This window comes from Rhea americana, unplaced genomic scaffold (assembly GCF_003343005.1).
Source record: "Rhea americana isolate MKP2758 unplaced genomic scaffold, rheAme1 scaffold_477, whole genome shotgun sequence".
Lineage (NCBI taxonomy): Eukaryota > Metazoa > Chordata > Aves > Rheiformes > Rheidae > Rhea > Rhea americana.
This window is the reverse complement of record NW_028186620.1, coordinates 17,150-35,283: the sequence shown is the minus strand read 5'-3', so window position 1 is coordinate 35,283 and position 18,134 is coordinate 17,150. Positions and strand designations below refer to the sequence as shown.

At 60.4% G+C, this 18,134-nt stretch overlaps 2 protein-coding genes across 3 annotated transcripts in view; one reads left to right on the top strand and one right to left on the bottom strand.

Annotated features, from left to right (window-relative positions):
* The window catches only part of TLE2 (TLE family member 2, transcriptional corepressor), a 20,199-nt gene extending 17,167 nt beyond the window's left edge, over positions 1-3,032 (top strand). For both annotated transcript variants that reach the window (XM_085316628.1, XM_085316627.1), the window contains exons 14-20: positions 217-281; positions 673-922; positions 1,098-1,345; positions 1,530-1,677; positions 1,759-1,909; positions 2,057-2,133; positions 2,266-3,032. In XM_085316628.1, coding sequence (XP_085172754.1) covers positions 217-281; positions 673-922; positions 1,098-1,345; positions 1,530-1,677; positions 1,759-1,909; positions 2,057-2,133; positions 2,266-2,373 — 1,047 coding nt within the window. In that variant the 3' untranslated portion in view covers positions 2,374-3,032. The remainder of the gene's footprint in view (positions 1-216; positions 282-672; positions 923-1,097; positions 1,346-1,529; positions 1,678-1,758; positions 1,910-2,056; positions 2,134-2,265) is intronic.
* A 991-nt stretch (positions 3,033-4,023) lies between these two features.
* Positions 4,024-16,756, bottom strand: LOC146589213 (transducin-like enhancer protein 1). The gene is made up of 20 exons (XM_085316629.1): positions 16,705-16,756; positions 15,754-15,902; positions 15,005-15,068; positions 14,487-14,531; positions 11,188-11,250; positions 10,824-10,898; positions 10,079-10,274; positions 9,778-9,794; positions 9,417-9,521; positions 9,227-9,271; positions 8,867-9,022; positions 8,454-8,577; positions 8,169-8,344; positions 8,020-8,096; positions 7,524-7,773; positions 5,922-6,169; positions 5,590-5,737; positions 5,358-5,508; positions 4,864-4,940; positions 4,024-4,584 (listed from the first exon to the last, which is right to left on the bottom strand). The coding sequence occupies exons 1-20, from the start codon at positions 16,726-16,728 to the stop codon at positions 4,477-4,479; spliced, it is 2,298 nt and encodes a 765-aa protein (XP_085172755.1). The 5' UTR covers positions 16,729-16,756; the 3' UTR covers positions 4,024-4,476.
* Positions 16,757-18,134: the final 1,378 nt, after the last annotated feature.

The window sequence follows — 18,134 nt, the reverse complement described above, 5'->3', positions numbered from 1 at the left end:
CCTAGCAGTTCCCATCAGTGTATAGTGCTCTCGTTGGCTGAGAGCCCCTTTTGGCCTTTGTCACTTGAATGTGGGCAGAAGCAACAGGCAGAGACCATCACAGAGCAGTTCAAGCCCTGTCCCGGGGTGCGTGGGAGAAAAGGCACATGCCTGCCTTCATGTCTCCTCTTGGGGATCTTGGCATTTTGCACATCTTGCTCCCTTTGCTTTATACAGGTGGCTTTTGAGTCTCACCCTCACCTGAGGGCTTCTTCAATCTCCACCATCCCTGGAGGGAAACCGTAAGTGTGACCAAACTTGCAGGCTGCAGGGAGGATGGGCAAGTGGCCAAGCGGGCCAGCATGTGCCAGGTGTGTGTGTGTGTGGGGGGGGGGGGAGGGGTGTCAGCCCCCCTCCCCCCAAAAAAACATGGCCCATTTTGCAGCCTGTGGGACATGGCAAGGCTTGGCTGGAGTTTGTCTCCACCTCTGCATCCAGCTTTGTCCTTTCATATCTGGGCTTCAATTCAGTGGCATTTGGTGATCATAAGGAGATGATTGAGTGTATCCCTCATCAGCCAGACTACCCCAGAGACCCTCCACCTGGCTCTGACATGGTTATTGTGAGAAGCTGACTCCTCCATTCAGGCTTCATACAGGGATTTCTCAGTCCTCCTGTCTGCTTCCTTTCCAGTGCCTACTCCTTCTATGTCAGTGCCGACGGGCAGATGCAGCCAGTGCCTTTCCCACCCGATGCCCTCATCGGCTCCGGCATCCCCCGTCACGCACGGCAGCTCCACACCCTGACCCATGGCGAGGTGGTCTGCGCTGTCACCATCAGCAGCTCCACACAACATGTCTACACAGGGGGCAAGGGCTGTGTGAAGGTGTGGGATGTGGGACAGCCGGGCACCAAGACAGCCGTGGCACAGCTGGACTGCTTGGTAAGGAGACAGATGCGTTGTGGAGGCTAGGAAGAGGAATATGTCCCTGTTACACGGTGGGGGGGGGAAGGAGGCTCCTTTCATCTGTGTGCTGAGAAAAGGATGCTGTTCTCCCATTCCCTTGGCACTGATCAGATCCTTCTCCACTTGCCCCTTCACTGTAATCCCAATTTAGAACCGGGACAACTACATCCGCTCCTGCAAGCTGCTCCCTGATGGCCGCAGCCTCATCGTCGGGGGAGAGGCCAGCACCCTGTCCATCTGGGACCTGGCTGCCCCCACGCCCCGCATCAAGGCTGAGCTCACCTCCTCCGCACCTGCCTGCTATGCCCTGGCCATCAGCCCTGACGCCAAGGTCTGCTTCTCCTGCTGCAGTGATGGCAACATCGTGGTGTGGGACCTGCAGAACCAGACCCTGGTCAGGTGAGGGCTGGGGTTTGTTGGACCGGGGAGCTCTCAGCCCCCTCTGGGGCATCCCCCTCCACCCAGCCAGAGGATGCAGCAGGGATCTCCAGCTCTCCTGGCTGCCCTGGCCTCAGCTGGGATCCGCAGGCACTGCGGTCCTGCGTGCCAGCCACGCTCGTGCGCTCGGTCCCCTTTTTCCCAGGCAGTTTCAAGGTCACACAGATGGTGCAAGCTGCATCGATATCTCTAACTATGGTACCAAGCTGTGGACGGGGGGCCTGGACAACACTGTGCGATGCTGGGACCTGCGGGAAGGGCGTCAGCTGCAGCAGCATGACTTCAGCTCGCAGGTAGGGGCTGGGGCTGGCTGGGACCTTTGCAGGGCTGGATGATGCCCAGGGTGCTGGTGCCTGATGTGGCCTCCTCTGCAGATCTTCTCCCTGGGGTACTGCCCCACGGGCGAGTGGCTTGCCGTTGGCATGGAGAGCAGCAACGTGGAGATCCTGCACGTGACCAAACCAGACAAGTACCAGTTGCACCTCCACGAGAGCTGTGTCCTGTCCCTCAAGTTTGCCTCCTGCGGTAGGAGAGCCCTTTTTCTGCTGTGGTTATGCAGATGCTGGAGCAGGGTGGCTGTGTGCAGGCCAACAGCTGTGTTTTTAGGGTTCCCCAGTGCTGAAACCCCTGAAAGGGGTTCCAAACACTGAGCCACTTTATCTTTTACCATAGGAAAATGGTTTGTAAGCACTGGGAAGGACAACCTGCTGAATGCCTGGCGGACACCCTATGGAGCCAGCATATTCCAGGTGAGGCAGGTCCTGCTGTGAGCAGGGCATGTGTAGGGTGGAGGGGTGCTTAGTCCATCAGTATGAAGAGCCCATACGTCATCATGGTCCCTGCATCCAGCCCTGCCCTCAGCTGGTCTCTCTTGTTTTCAGTCCAAGGAGTCTTCATCAGTGCTGAGCTGTGACATCTCAATCAACGACAAGTTCATCGTTACGGGCTCCGGTGACAAGAAAGCCACGGTGTACGAAGTGGTGTACTGAGGACCCCTGACTATCACCATTCATCAATGAAGGAACCAGACTTCGCCAATGCCACTTCAGCCTAGCAGAGCTGCTCCTGCTGCTGGCAGAGGCATCCTCGTTCAGTGCATAGCAGCAGCTGGCTGTGGCAGTGGAGCTGTTTTCATCTGCAGGCCTACTGTTATGCACTCATTCCCCCTGCCTTTCCCCTACCCCCCCCGCCTTTCTTTCCTATCAGCTGTTAAAAAAAAGGCAGGGGGGAACTTACAATCTTTCTACCCCTTTCTCAGATTTCTGCCTTAGAGCAGAGTAGGGAGAGAGTAAACTGGAAGATCCTGGGCTTCAGGAGCTCTTTATGGGCATCTCAGTCATGGGGTGAGAAGGAGTATTTTTTTTGGGGGGGGGGGGGCACAGCAAACTGGTTGGCAGGGCTTTGCTCCCCTCCCCCCCCCCCAGACTGTCCCTCAGTCCTAGAGGCACCGAGGAGAAGTGATGAGACAGACACAGCCATCAGTGACTGAGAAAGGCCAGGGCCTAGTGTTTTGAGTGTTTCTCTCAAGTTACTGCTACTGAGTTAATGACACCAATTTTCTGCTGCAGCAACAGCTGTAAATTCTTATCAGTAAAGAAATGTATTTAGCAGTGTTTCCAATCCCTTACTAATAAAAAGGCGCAAAAGAGCTATTGCCATGGTGGTGGGGGGAGAGAGAGACTGTCTGTCTGTCTGTCTGTGAGAGAGAGAGAGAGAGAGAGTGTGTGTGTGTGTGTGTGTGTGTGTGTGTGTGGGGGGGGGAAGGGAGTAATTTTACTACAGGAGCCATGGAAACCAAGCCCAGAGGACCCAACCCATCTGGGACAGATCATCCAAAACACCTGCCAGGCAATGTGAGCCAGCTGTGTAGGGCACTGTCAGTCAGCACACACCTGCAAGAGCCTTGTGCTAATCCATCACTCTTCTGCGTGCAAAGCAATGGTGGCATCAGCACCCTGACTGCACTTGTGCCTGATAGGACATGAACTCCTGGCCGCATTGACTGCCACCGCACTAGGGTCCCAGCTAGCTGATTGCACAAAGCTCTTAGCAAGAGCGCCTACTCCCCTCCCCCGCCCCCCCTCCCTAACCACCACAGCATGTTTGGCTGAAATCCAGACAGATAAGCCAACCACAACTGCTGACATCTCATTTCCTTAGGAAACCACTTCCCCAAGTGGTGACCTCTTCCCCCACACCCAGCAATGCAAAGCATAGGTTCAGGGAATGGCATCTTGCCACGCAGCCACTGACACATGCTCTCTCCTTCACCATCACCACCTGTGTTCAGCACCCATGTGCTGAATCCACTGTTCCTCAGCTCTGGGGAGCTCCCCACTGGATTTCTCTCCAAAAGGAGCAGAGCAGAAGAAAAATGCACCTCTGAGAAGAGCAAGTGCAGCTACATGGCCAAAATGCTCTGCCTGCAGCACAACACAGATGCAAACAGGCTCTGTTCCAAGAACAGGAGCAGACGTGGAGGCTAAATGTATCACCTTCCTTAGCAGGATAAGATGCTACTGCCTGCTCTCCCTCCTCCCGACTGGGCTCACTCCCATGACCCCAGTGCTCTAAGGGTTTCATCCAGGAGCTGCTGCTCAGCCTCAGCTCCCATTGCTGCCTGGGATAAGGTACATCTCTAATTTTTGTTTGTTTTTATTATTAAATAGACCCTAGGAGGCACAGAGGGAGATAAGGACTTAGCACATCCTCTCTGGCCTAGTCCAGAGCCTTAACAAAAAACCCAAAACATTACATTAAAAAAACAAAGATTTCCCCCCCCCCTTGCACTACCCCCCACTCAAGATTTAGAAATAAACCAACAGAATGAACAAAACTAAAAGAAGAAAATCCCCAGGAAATTCATCGTGAGCAGCAGCCACCAGCTCCCAGCCCAGACCCACGCCTGGCCATGGTCCCAGGGGCACTGCTGCCCCACACCGCTCTCCTGGCGCTCAGACGCCCTCAGCCGCAGCTCTGAGGTCTTTGGGAAGCCAGCAGGTAGAGTCCATCCATTTGCCCATGCTGATGTCCATCTGCCCCTGTGGAATAGACCTTTCCTGCTCCATGCCTGCAGGTGCCACCTTGCTCTTTCAGTAAATGACCTCGTAAACTGTAGCCTTCTTGTCCCCTGAGCCAGTAACGATGAACTGGTCATCCGTGGAAACGTCGCAACTGAGGACGGAGGAGGACTCCTTGGACTGGAGAGAGGGGAGGGCAGGGGTGGGTACGAGATGCAGCCCCCAAGTGGGGTCTCGTGTGGTCCCACTAACCTGCCCCCCCACACACACACACCTTGAACTGGGTCCCTGACTTAGGTCAGAGGAGGCTGCAGGGAATAAGTTTGTTTATGGGTGTTATTACCGCTACAGTAAGTTTACACTTGAATGATTATGGGCAGATCTCAGCTCTGGGCAATTCCTCCCCCACAGAAACATTTTCCAACTGTCCCGGGCTGCAAGGCAGTGTGTGCCCCTCACCTGGAATATGCTGGCCCCATAGGGCGTCCGCCAGGCGTTTAGCAGGTTATCCTTCCCCGTGCTCACAAACCACTTCCCTGGAAGGACAGAAGGCACAAAGAGCATCATCTCACCAAACCAGGTCTACCAGCTGCATTCCTGCAGCAATGCTTGCCCAGGTACATCAGATAACATGGGGACAAAAAGGTAAAAACTTCTCAGTCCATTGGCTAACCAGCTCCAGTTTTAGAGAACATGAGCTGGGAAAGAGGAAGGAGGGTCCTAGTGGACACAGCTGAACCTGTGGCTGCAGGAGGTGCTGCTCCAGAGGGATGCCCCTCACTAGGCTGGAACCACCAGTTCCCCAGGGCACAAGAGTTGCCTGTGTCTATCCAAGACATGAATTGCAAGAGGAGTAAAGGCTCTGAGCTGATACAACAAGCCCAGGAGAGTGAGGCCACCAGGAGACCTGCAGGCATAAGTGCAGCCAGGCAGTTGGGAGCTGGTGCACTGACCGCAGGAGGCGAACTTGAGGGACAGGACACAGCTCTCGTGGAGGTGCAACTGGTACTTGTCTGGTTTGGTCACGTGCAGGATCTCCACGTTGCTGCTCTCCATGCCAACGGCAAGCCACTCGCCCGTGGGGCAGTACCCCAGGGAGAAGATCTGCAGAGGAGGCCACATCAGGCACCAGCACCCTGGGCATCATCCAGCCCTGCAAAGGTCCCAGCCAGCCCCAGCCCCTACCTGCGAGCTGAAGTCATGCTGCTGCAGCTGACGCCCTTCCCGCAGGTCCCAGCATCGCACAGTGTTGTCCAGGCCCCCCGTCCACAGCTTGGTACCATCACTGGAGATATCGATGCAGCTTGCACCATCTGTGTGACCTTGAAACTGCCTGGGAAAAAGGGGACCGAGCGCACGAGCGTGGCTGGCACGCAGGACCGCAGTGCCTGCGGATCCCAGCTGAGGCCAGGGCAGCCAGGAGAGCTGGAGATCCCTGCTGCATCCTCTGGCTGGGTGGAGGGGGATGCCCCAGAGGGGGCTGAGAGCTCCCCGGTCCAACAAACCCCAGCCCTCACCTGACCAGGGTCTGGTTCTGCAGGTCCCACACCACGATGTTGCCATCACTGCAGCAGGAGAAGCAGACCTTGGCGTCAGGGCTGATGGCCAGGGCATAGCAGGCAGGTGCGGAGGAGGTGAGCTCAGCCTTGATGCGGGGCGTGGGGGCAGCCAGGTCCCAGATGGACAGGGTGCTGGCCTCTCCCCCGACGATGAGGCTGCGGCCATCAGGGAGCAGCTTGCAGGAGCGGATGTAGTTGTCCCGGTTCTNGTCCCAGATGGACAGGGTGCTGGCCTCTCCCCCGACGATGAGGCTGCGGCCATCAGGGAGCAGCTTGCAGGAGCGGATGTAGTTGTCCCGGTTCTGGGGTTTGGGAGGGAAGCCCGCATTAGCCTTTTCTCTCCAGGGCTCTTGCATCCATCCCGTGCCAGCCCCTGATGGGGGCAGGAGCAGAGTCAGCACTGCATCTCCTGGGGGCTGGGACACGGCTGGAGCCTAGAGGGATGTGGGAGCAGCAAGGGGCAGGCAGTGCATGGCCCCAGGATACACAAGGCATCACCTCTTTGCTCTCCCGGTCCTGTCCTTTCCCCACCCTGTGCAGCTGCTGCACCAAACCGTGGGGAAAGGCCACCACGGCCCCAGCTGTGAGCTTGTCCTGCCACAGCAAGCGCCCCAAGCCACAGCGTGGATGCTGGGCAAAGCTGCAACAGCCACAGCTCTGACCACTAAAATATCGTTTCCCCCCCACACTCCAGATTTTCTGATGCAGCTTGAAATTATCATGGCTCAGTCATTTCCCTGTTTACGCATCTGTATCCTCAAGGTCAGCACCGCTCCAAGAATAATATTTGTCAGGCTGCCCAGGCCCCAAGGCCAGCAAGTTAGAAAAGAGGAGGGCTTGGATTTGGGCTGCTCAAAGCAGGCACGGGGACTCCAATCCCAGCTATCCATTTAGAATAAACCAAAAGAACACAGGTTAAATATACTCTCAGGTGATGGCCATGTCTCAAGCTTGGCTCTGTTGAGCTACTGTGGTCTGACAGCCCATTTAATTTATTTATAAAAGAAATGCGAGTTCTCCCTCCTGGCCAGCCAGACTCACACAAGACAAAGCAGAAACAATGACTGTGCTGGATGCAAGCAATGCTTCAGGCTGTGCAGGACCTAGCCCTGACCAAGGAGCTGTGGGGGAGGCTGTAGCTGGAGAGGCTAGTCCAGCCCCAAGGCCATTACACAGAGCAACGTCACTTTGGCATAGAAATATGCCACACTAAGTGTGACCTCCCCAGCCATGGCTCTGGTCCACCCAGTGCCCCACAGCCAGCACTCGGGGAGTTTCCAAGACAGAAGCCAGCAGTCTCCGCTGTGGCAGATTTATTAGCCACCTCTGGACTGGTCTTCCAGGAATTTCTCCTAGGCTTTTCCAAGCCCTTTCCAACATCTGACCTTCATCATGCCCCCTCACAGGCAACTCCCCCCCGCCCAGGCTTGCTCACCTGCAGAACCAATGCATGGCCAAGGTCATGCTGCACCCTGTGCACTCCTGCCCCCAGAAACAGGCAGCCCCAATCCCATCTGGACCCACTGTGCTGGCGCCAGGTGCCCAACACCCCCCCCTTACCAAGCAGTCCAGCTGTGCCACGGCTGTCTTGGTGCCTGGCTGTCCCACATCCCACACCTTCACACAGCCCTTGCCCCCTGTGTAGACGTGCCGCGTGGAGTTGCTGATGGTGACAGCGCAGACCACCTCGCCGTGGGTCAGGGTGTGGAGCTGCCGTGCGTGACGGGGGATGCCGGAGCCGATGAGGGCATCGGGCGGGAAAGGCACCGGCTGCATCTGCCCGTCAGCGCTGACATGGAAGGAGTAGGCGCTGGAAAGGGCAGAGCGGTAAGGGGGTGCCCCAGGCCCCCAGCACAAAGAGCAGCCAACCCTAGGGAGGAAGCGCCCAAGCAGCAAGGTACCCGCGGGGAAGAGGGATGGGCATGCACCGGGGTGTGGAAACGGGCCCCAACCGCGCCGTGCCGCTCAGCGCACACCTCCCATGCCAGGCCTGCCCATGGCTTGCCTTTGCCTCCCCCTAAAGCCCTGCAGGGTCCCCAAGTGCCGCCCCACTTACGGCTTCCCCGACGTCCCTACTTGCATGCTGGCTGCCAGTCCCGGGACACGCATGTGTGGGTGGGGGTCATAGCCAACCTGGGGGGAACATGTGGTGAGGCTGGCTGGTGCCCACCAGGTCCACAGCTCCCCGGGGCACATGTTGCTCACCAGCGGCGATCGTCCATAGCTTCCGGCACCCGCAGCCCCATTGAGCTGGGGGGACACAAGGTGGAGGCTGGCATAGGCGCTGCTCCCGGCCACGTCCCCGTTGACAGCAGGGTGAGCCATGCTGAAGGCGGCTGAGTAGGGGCTCTGCACGCCCAGCGGGGTCCGCAGGCCCAGAGCTGCGGGTGGATGGGGGTGAGGGGGTGCCGCTGCCGGTGGGATGGATGCTCGCCCAGGAACCTGCCAGCAGCAGAGCCCAGGGTGGTGGGAGTCACATCCACCCCTCACCTAAGGGGTCCAAAGCCTTGGCAGCAGTGGGGCGAAACTGTGGGGCACTGTTGCCAGTACCCAGGGCTGCATCCTGCGATGTGGGCGTGCTAGGCTTCAGGCTGGGGGTGCCTGCCTTCTCCACCTGCGAGGATCAGAGCAGAGGGTCACCATGCACATCCCCCAGCAGCAGCAGCTCCCCAGCACGACACCTCCCCACCATCCAGCAAGCCCCAGCGAGCTGAGCCCCTTCCTTGCCCCTCAACAGCCAGGACAGAGTGCACCCAGGCTGCCCAGCCGAAGCTGCAGGAGCTGCGGGGACAGAACGCAAGGAGGGAGGCTTCCACCCTTCTCCATCCTCGCAAAACCACAGACCTCCAGGCAGCTTAGAGGGTCACATCCCCCAGCCTGGGCCCAGCTACATCCCTGCTCACCACGGGCACGTCCCTGCTGCGGGACGGGGACACGCTGCTGGAGGAGGCCATGGAGGTGGGGCTCAGTGGTACGGCTTCTTTCCTCCCCAGTGGGACCTTCTCTGCACCATTCTCCCGGGATGAGTAGGAGTGGACACTGTGTGGGGATGAAGGGTCCTGGGGGAGAATACAGGGACGGGCAGGGCAGTTGGCAGGCAGCAGCCTCCTGCCCAAGCACCGATGGAGTGAGCAAGCAGCTGCAGTGGGGAGCCTGCGCAGGGGTTGGTTCCTGCCATCCCAGTAAGGGCTGGTGGCTCCCACGGGATGCAGTCCCTGGGCTCCTCGGGGAGATGGGGCAGGCACTGGCCTCGGTGCACTAACCTCATCCACCACCAAGTTATCCTCGCTTTTGTCCGCATCACTGCCCTGAAACACAGAGAGGTCGGTTGGCACTGAGCCGGCTGCACCAGCCCCGCAGACATCCCAGGAGAGCAGGGAAGCAGAGAGGCACTGCCAGCTCCGCTCCTCGCCGGGCCGGGGGGATGCACTAGCCCCCATGCCCAGGGCTCACATAGTCGTTGATGAAGTCCTTATCCTCTACCTTCCTCTTCTTGCTGCTGCTCAGGTACTCGGAGATAGCGCGCGCCCGCTCCCCGTTGGGCAGTGCCAGGGAGCTCTGGGCAGGAGAAGGTGGTGTCAGGGGCCACCGGCACGGCACGCTCCCGGGCCAAGGGGCTGCCAGCACTGCCATGTGCCCACACTGCCAGAGGGGTGGGGGGCTGCTGCTGGGCACTGGCTGCCCCACAGGAATGGGGCCCCTGGCATCCCAGGCACCGGGGCTGCCTGCCGCCCAGGCACGCTGACTGCTGCTCTCGGGGCTGCCAGCCAAGAGCCCTGCGCAGCAGGAAGGGAAGGTGGGAAGAGGCACTTACGGGGCCAGGGTCCCGCTCTGTCTCCACGGTGACGGCGAGCGCGGCAGGACCAGGCAGAAAGGAAGGGAAACGGCTGTGCCACGCGCCGCAGCCGCCCCTCTGCCTGGGATGGGGCGCTGGCACGGCGGGGTGCTGGGTGCCCGTGGGGCAGTGCCTCCCCCCAGGCATGACCGGAGACCTTCCCCCCCAGCCAGAGTCTTGCTGGAAATCCCTCGCTCCCCCCCCGCCCCCGCCCCGAGGGAGCCCGAGGGCCCAGCATGGGGAGCAGCACAGCAGCACTGCAGCCCGCACCCCTGCTCACCTCTGTGCTCGGCGTCGTGGCCGCCCCGGTCGTCCTTGGCCAGGAGCTGGGCCTGGGCCCCCAGCGCCCCTGAGAGCGCCAGCAGCCCCGAGGCACCGCCGAGGCTGGCCAGGCCAGGGGGTTGCAGCCCCGAGGAGTGGGGGGTTAGTGGGATGGGGGGAGCGTGGTGGGAGAGGTGCTGCGTCTGGAGCTGGTGCTGGAGGGAGAAAGGGGAGCAAAGGGGAAAGCGGAGCCGAAGGGCCGGAGTCAGGATGGCCCCCAGGGAAGGGAGATGCCCTGCTCCAGCCGGCGGCAAGAGCGAGAGCAGTGCGGGAGAGCCGGGCGCCAGCATGCTCCCTGCACAGCCCTCTGGCCCCAGGGACAGGGCTCCCCAGCCCCACCGTCGCGGGGGGACAACCGGCATGCAGGGACGGCCGCGGCTGCCACCTCCTTCCTCTGGGGCCGGTGGACACCGGCACACAGAGTAAGCGGCTGGCACCAGCCATCGACCCCCTCCCCGAGGCTCATGGAGGGCGGTGTCTCCGTGGGGCAGGACTGCACTCTGGCTCCAGCTCCCCCCCCTGCGGTTGCCCATCACCCCCGCTGGGCTCGGCCTGCCCTCCCTCTCCACCCCGGTGCAGCAGAGGGAAAGGCTGGAGGGAGGCAGCCCAGCCCCCCGCGTGGAGGCCAGACAGCCCACCCCGCCCGGGGGTGCCACCGTCTGCAGGGGCCCAACACGGCCCTGGCCAGTCGAGGGTTCACATACCCCAATTACCACGTTCAGGTCGGTCATAGTCACCTGCTTCGCCCGCTCCACAGCTTGGACCACCTGCTGCTGGTGCTGCTGGGACGGAGGGGCAAGTGGGTGCCTGGGGGCAGCAAGGGGCTAACCCCCCAGCAGCACCCCCCTCCTGCCCTACTGCTGCCGTCCTTGCGGCTCAGGACCCTCGAGGACATGGCCCCGTGCTCCCACCCGTTGCTGCGGCCAGAGCAAACCCACCCACTTGTACCACTAGCAGCTCATTTCTCTAGAGAATTAGGCAAAAGTCCAGCCTGGAGCACAGGGCCCAGCTGCACCTGTGACAAGGGCTGGAGGGAGCTCTGTGCACTCCGGTGTGGGGCTTACCCACCTCCTGAGACAGGAACGGGATGAGCTGGGCACAGATCACATTGAGCCGCTTGGCGATTTCTGTCTGGAAGCAGAAGACAGGCAGGGGACATCAGAAGATGAGAGCAGCACTGTCCCTGCGTGCTACTCCCCACTCACTGTGCCCCACTGCCCCAAAACCACGGCTGATGGGTGCCAGGAGACTCCCCATGAAAAGCAGAGCCTCCCCCCACCCCCGCCACCTCCCCAGTGTCCAGCTGAGATGCACCAATGAGTGCTGGTGCTCACCCCAAATAGCTGCTGCTCAGCATCCAGGTGTCACACACCAACGCAGGACTGCAGAAGCTCCCTGCTTCCTAACGCCCCTTCCAAAACCATAAGCCCAGCATCATCCTCCTCTCCCCTCCAAGGGCCCCCAACACAAGCCCACCCTGCTCCATGCCCAGAGGCCGACCTGTGCCATAAACACTGCTGTGGGACATGGAGACCCATGGGGCCAAGACCACAGGACTCCAGTCCTGCCATGCCGGGACAGCACACCCTGGCCCTGCAGCTCCCCACCACCCCTCCACGCAGCCTCGCTTGGCAGCACCGGATGCTAATTGCCACTCTCCCAGGCTCACCGGGAAGCCCTGGAGAGGTGCTCTCCTTACAGCTGCTGTTTTTCTGCAACACTTGAGTGCCACAAGCAATCAGGAACGTGGAGCACAGGGCAGGAGAGGGACAGCGCACAGGGCTGTGCTGGTCTCCCGCCAAGGCCCCGCAGCTGTAGGGAAGCCAGAGTGGGGCTGTGTGCCCCCCAAACCTGCATGTCCCCCAGGAGCCAGCTTTCCCAGCCCCTCAGCTGCATCCCCAAGGAAGGGGCCTAGTCCCTCACAGCAACAGCTGGGAGAGCAAATGCTGCCTCAAGGAAGCAACAGTGAAGCCCAAGCTTTTCCTTGCCTGGCTCGCACCAGGGGGGTCCCATAGCCCAGCATGAGAGAGGCAACTGGGGGAAGATGAGCAATTTTTCATAAAGTCAAGCATCCTTCACTCTGGGGGTCTGCCACAGGCTGGGGGTGCTGTGGGCAAGGCACTGCCCCAAGCTCTGAACATCTCCATGCCCAGGGTGGGGGCACCCCAAGCCAGGAGGAAGAAACACTATGGACCCAGCGTGGGGCTCTGAGGATGGAGGGTCGAGTCCACCGCTCCCATCCAGCCCTACAAGGAGACCGTGGATCACCTGGACCTGCCGATCACCCACCTTGGGCAGGTCTCCCTCGCCCTGCTCGGCCCAGCACCACAAGGCTCAGGCGAGAGGCCACAGCAATGCAAGCAAAACCAGGGCTGCCCTCCACAGCAGCCACCATGCTGGCTTTGCCAGGCTCACAGAGAAACAATCCAGCACCCACCCTCACTTCCCCTTCCGAGGGAGGGAAAAAAGGAAAGAAAGAAAGAAAGGAAGGAAAAAAAAAAAAAAAAAAAAACGAGCAAGGAGATTTGGCAGGCAGCAGTTCTGGGAAGGATTTAGCTGTCTCCTGGGGCCAGCAGTGATGGATTCTCTTCCCTAATGCACTGATGGGCAGCAGCTCCTTGGGGAGAACTGCCTCCAATTCACTCGCACTCGTTAATGTGCAATTTACTGGCACTTTAACGCTCTCAGCATGAAAAATGATCATGCTGTTTGCAGCCCCCCCAGCCACCAGCACCGTCACCTCCCCTGCGGCTGGCGGTGAGCAAGTCCAAGGCCAGGAAGACTCGGGGAGATGGTTTTACAAAAAGCTACAGGCCAGTTCCACACCAAAATAACAGTAAAAAATTAACATCTGCCTGTTCCTGCCTACGGCCTCCCCTGCCGAGCCTGTGGTTGCTGCAACAAATCTCACATCAGAGCCCAGGTCCGCCAGCTGCCCAGTGCCTGGGTGAACCCAGGCCAAGACTGTTCCAGACTCTGGCCCTTCCTGGTGTGCTCCAGCACCAGCACGGAGAGCTGTGGGCACAGGCTGGCTTCCCAGGCTGGCAGCACGGGCGAAGGATGGAGGCATGGCACAGCTCTGGTGCAGACGGGGACGCGGGACCCTGAACGCGCGAGCCATGCGGGACAGGGAGGGGAGGCGACCTGATCCCCCCGCAGCGCCGATAACCCACGGCCTCCTGTGCAGGCAGTTCCCATTTTTCACACAATGGCTGTTGGCTGTCAGAGCACAGACTTACGGGCCCTTGTTAAAAGTGCAGACAGCTCGTTGGCAAGCTGCCAGCAGCACCTGGAAGCGGCCGCAAACACGGCCGCCTGCAAGGCCAGGAGGGAAAAGCAGCCGCCAGATGAAAGGAGCACACAGCCCCGCGGGAGGGGGTGCTGAGCTGCAGCCCCCCGGCACCCGGCCTCCTACAGGGGCTGTTGCATGCCTCCAGCTCCCCCTGATTTGCCAGTCATCCTTTCCCTTCAGCAGGGAGGGCAATGAGGGGCAGTGCATGTGGTGGTGGTGGGGGGGAATAGCAAGAGCAGCAAATCCCCCTGCCGGCAGGTTCAGCCCCCAGCTGGCCAGGGCCGCTGGCTCCCGCGCAACAGTTGGCCAGGGCGGGTTGTGGAGTACAGGACCCGCGAGGAAGGAGGGCTGCACTGGAGTATGCCTCACCAGACTCCTCTGCAGCCCTTTTAAAAATAGATGAGAAGAAACCTTCTGTCTTGGAGGCACAGAGCAGCTGGTGACCAAGAGCGCAGCACAGCGGGAGCAGGGGAGGGAGGCAGGCATGGTGGGCTGGGCGCCCCAGCCTCACAAGCCCCATCGCTGTGCATCCTGACCCATCCACCCCACTTCAGGGTGCTCCTCACCCTGGCACTCCCAGGCAATCCATCCCAGGGCCAGCTGGGCACCGCATGGTTGTAATGCCTTTGAGCAGCAGCTTATCATCCTGGTGCAGAGCCACGGCACGCCCTGCCCCACAGGACTGCTCTCCTCCACACGCTCCCTTAAGTGGCCACTCACAACCTGGCACTGGTGGACGGGCATGAAAACCCAGTTCCTCCACAATGCCTCCCCACCATGACAAGCCCACTGTGAGCCAGCCTGAAGCATGCTCTTGAACCCAGTGCCAGTCATGTCAGAGCACATGTGCATGCAAGCACACATGTGGGCAGCATTCCCACGCTGCAAAGGGGAACAGAGCTCCCCAAAACCCAGGAAAGGAGCACGTTGCCCACAGCACACCCTCCCCTGACCTATGCCAAACCCCCACTTCTCACACTTTCTCTGGGGAAGGACAATCCAAAAGGCCAGGATGGTAGGGACAGGGCGACAGGGGTGGGCAGCAGAGGCAGCTCCCTGCCCCACTGAGACTCACCTGCTTGTGCATCTCGATGTTCAGGCCATAGGACATCTCATAGTACTGCAAAGGGAGAACACAGTGTCAGCAGCACTGGAGACTCACGGCCAGAAAGCCCTCTTCAGTGCTGGTTTGTGAGATCGGCCTGACCGCAGACGTCTGCATTATCAGACTGGGGGAGGAAACGGTCCCTGGCTCTCTGGGCCTGGGAGTAGAGGCTTCGCCACAGCCTGCAGGATGGACACAGCCCTCCCAGGACTCCCCATCGCCGCTCCCATTGCTGCTGGTCAGAAAGGAGACGAGCCGCATGGGAACACTTCACTATCCCTCCACAAGCCACAGCAGCAAGTGCTGCTTTAACACCATAGCTCATTTCAGGGCAGAGAGAGGAGACAATAACAATCACAAGAACCAGGGGCTGGCCCCAAAACCCAAATACAAGGGGAAGCCAAAGCATCCCAGGGCTGCATGTCCTTTGATGGTTCAGAGGAGAAACCCCCCACCAGCCCTACTCCTTTCAGGTGGAGCTCACTAACCATGACATAATGACGCTGGATTTCTGTTTTTTCTGTTGCCAGCTTTTCACATTCTAACTTCAAGCTGTAAAAATAAAGAGGGGAGAGAGAGAGAGAGAGAGAGAGAGAGAAAGAGAAAGAGACATCCCCTGTTCCCCCTTCTACCAGACAAAATCTGCCAGGCTGGACAGAGCATGAACCCTCCCCACACACCATATGCTTCAGTCTCCCGCTCACAAACTCAATCCCATTTCTCAGCACAAGCCAAGAAAACCACCTGAAAGAGGGTGGGGAAGGGCTGAAGAAGAAAAGACAGACAGCAAGGGGCTCCCCATGTCAGGGAGCAATCCGCAGCACTTTAACCCCCTCCCTTGCATCTGTTTCCCAAATGCAGCAGGCTACAAAGCCAAGCTGCATTTCAAACCTTGCTCTGACCAGCAAGGAGCAGAGAGGCTGCAGGTCTGTTAAGCGACTGCTCCAGTTCAGCCCAAAAGCTTGGCCCTAAAAGCCAGCATCCTCATTCCAGAGCTTTTGGCAGAAGGAGGCTGGGGAGGGTAGATTTCCCCCCCCCCCCAAATGAGATTGTTTCAAGCAACCAAGGTGGTGCCTGGCACAGTCACCCTCCAGATGGACCAGTGCCCACAGCAGCAAGGAATGGGCCTTGCTGCCAGCCCACACTGATGCCCAGTGCTGAGAAAGGAGCCACCTCTTGCCAGCTTCAGTTAAGTGCCCAGCTTCTTGCTGGCTTGCAAGGCCTGGCAGCATCTCACCTGTGGTATTGGTTTTGCAGAAACTGGAATTCCTCCTTGATCCGGTCCAAGGTCTCCGGGTAAGTCAGCTTCAGGGACTGCGGGGTGGCGGGGATGGCGCTCGCAGCCACTGGGGCTCCCGACGCAGCAGAGGGTGCCTGGAGATGGGCCTGAACAGAGGAGGGGGCCGGCGGGGTCACCACCACTATCCCCAGTGCCTCATGGGCTCGTGCAGGACTGGCCCCTGACAGATTCACACATTCCCAGTAGCATTTCATGTGCTCTAGGGAAATGGCTACAGGCACATTCAAGAAAGGGGTATGTGCAGAAGAAGGCAGAGGGAATTATTGCAAAGGAAACTGGCTATGGCTAGACATTATACTTGATTCTATAACGGGCAACTGTTTTCCACCTTTTCAGCACTGGTTCAGTCACTGAGCCAGAAGAGAATTAGTAATTACCAATATCACAGAGAATGCCACCCATGCAGGCAGGGAAGATGATCACCCAGGCCCTTCCCCTAGCAGTCAAGTCACAGCAGTCAAGTCACAGCAGCAGACCCTGCACACCCTGGACAGCGGTCTGTCCTCACCCACATGTCACAAAACCAAAACTTTCCACTTGGTTTCATTCAACAATTCCCCATGGAAATACCCTGCCTCCGATTCAGCTTCTAGCATTTCACAAAACTAATCCACCCCCCAAAAAAGCTCTGGGGAGCAAACATTGATTTAAGAAGGAATAAAGAATAAAAACAGTCCTGTGCCCATAACATTGGGTTGGCACCACTTTCCAGGCAAAGCGCAAGCCTTGATACTCCAAAAGCATCTCCCACCCCTCCCTGGTGGGGTACAAGGATGGCTCTGTTTTGGGTCACAAAAATCACTCTAAGGATGGGGCCAGCAGAGCTGCCACAGGACCCATGTGCTCACCCCTGGCCAGGAAGGGAATGACACCAAGTCACATTCTCACCGGAGGCCGGTTTTGAGGGAACATCTTCGGTACAGGACAGGCCCAGAATCCCTTACGCCACTCTGTTCACTGAATGTGCTCTCAGGATTGGGTCCCACAGATGTTTGCCAGCTCCAGCTTAGCCAGAAGCGTTAAGAGACGGAGAAATCGCTGCCTTGTGCTGTCCATGACCTGGCAGGCCCAGCTGGGAGCCCTGGCACCAGGACAGAACCGACTCAGGATGCAGGGTCCCAGCAGACATGTGTGCAGCTGAGCAGCCCCCCAGTGCACAGACCCCTGAACCTCCCCAGCCTGGAGCATCCAGCCTTGCCTCCCAGCTCCAGCCAGCTGCACCGCTCACCCTGGCAGGGGCTGCCGAGCCCATCCACGCCCCCTGCGGCCTGGCGCCGGCAGCCGGGCCGCGGGGGGAACCGAAGGGCCCCAAAGCTCCGTGCAAGCGCTGCGGGCCCTACCTGCCCGCCGCCAGCACCGCGCCCCGGCTCGAGGCTCCCAGCTCGCCGCCGCCGGCCCCGCGGTGGGCGCCGCCCCGGCCCCGGCCCCGGCCCGCACGGCTCCCCCGCTGCACGCAGACAATAGCCCCCGCCGCCGCCCGCAGCAGGTACAGCGGCGGGAGGCATCGGCCGCGCCGCCGCCCCAGCCCCAAGCGGGGCCCGGCCCGCGCCCGAGGGAGGCCTGGAGAGCGCAGCGGGCCCGGCCCGGCCCGGGATAAGACTTACCGCGCTGCTGGCCCCGGCCCCGGCCGCGCGCCCCCGCGGCGGGCCGGGCCGGGCCGGGCCGAGTCGTGCTGAACCGAGTCGAACCGGGCCGGGCTGCTGGCTGCGCTCCCGCCGCGCCGCGCCGCGCCCGGCTCAGCGCCCGGCTCAGCGCCCCCTCCCCGCCCGCCGCGGCAGCCGCTTTGCGGGGAGACCGATCAATGAACTAGCGCCAGCTCCACGTGGGGCCTGGCTCGTGCTGGCAATCGCCGGGGCGGCTGGCCAATAGGAACGCCGCGGGAGCGCACCGCCCCCACGTGGGGTTTCGCCGATCTGGCATGCGATTGGGCAGCCGGGCCTAGCCGCCAGGAGAATGTGTCAATCTGCGGAAGGAGAGGTAGCAAGAAAAGAGACAGCGAGGGGCGGGGGAGGAGCGGTTAACCTGTGCGGTGCCGGCGCGGGGCGGGCCGCGGGGGCGCAGGGGGCACCGCGCACACGGGGGGACACTGGGGACCTGAGGGGACATTGGGGACTAGGGGGACACTGGGGACCCGAAGGGACACTGGGCACACCGAGACCCGGGGTGGGGGGGGAGACACTGGGACCCGGGGGGTTACCGGGGCCGGCGTGCAGGGCGCCCACGGGGCTGCTCGGTGCCAGCACGGGCTGCCAGTGCCGGTGGATGTGCCTCGGGCCCGGCCGTCTGCCGGGGCGAGGGTCCGGCCCCTTTCCAGCGCC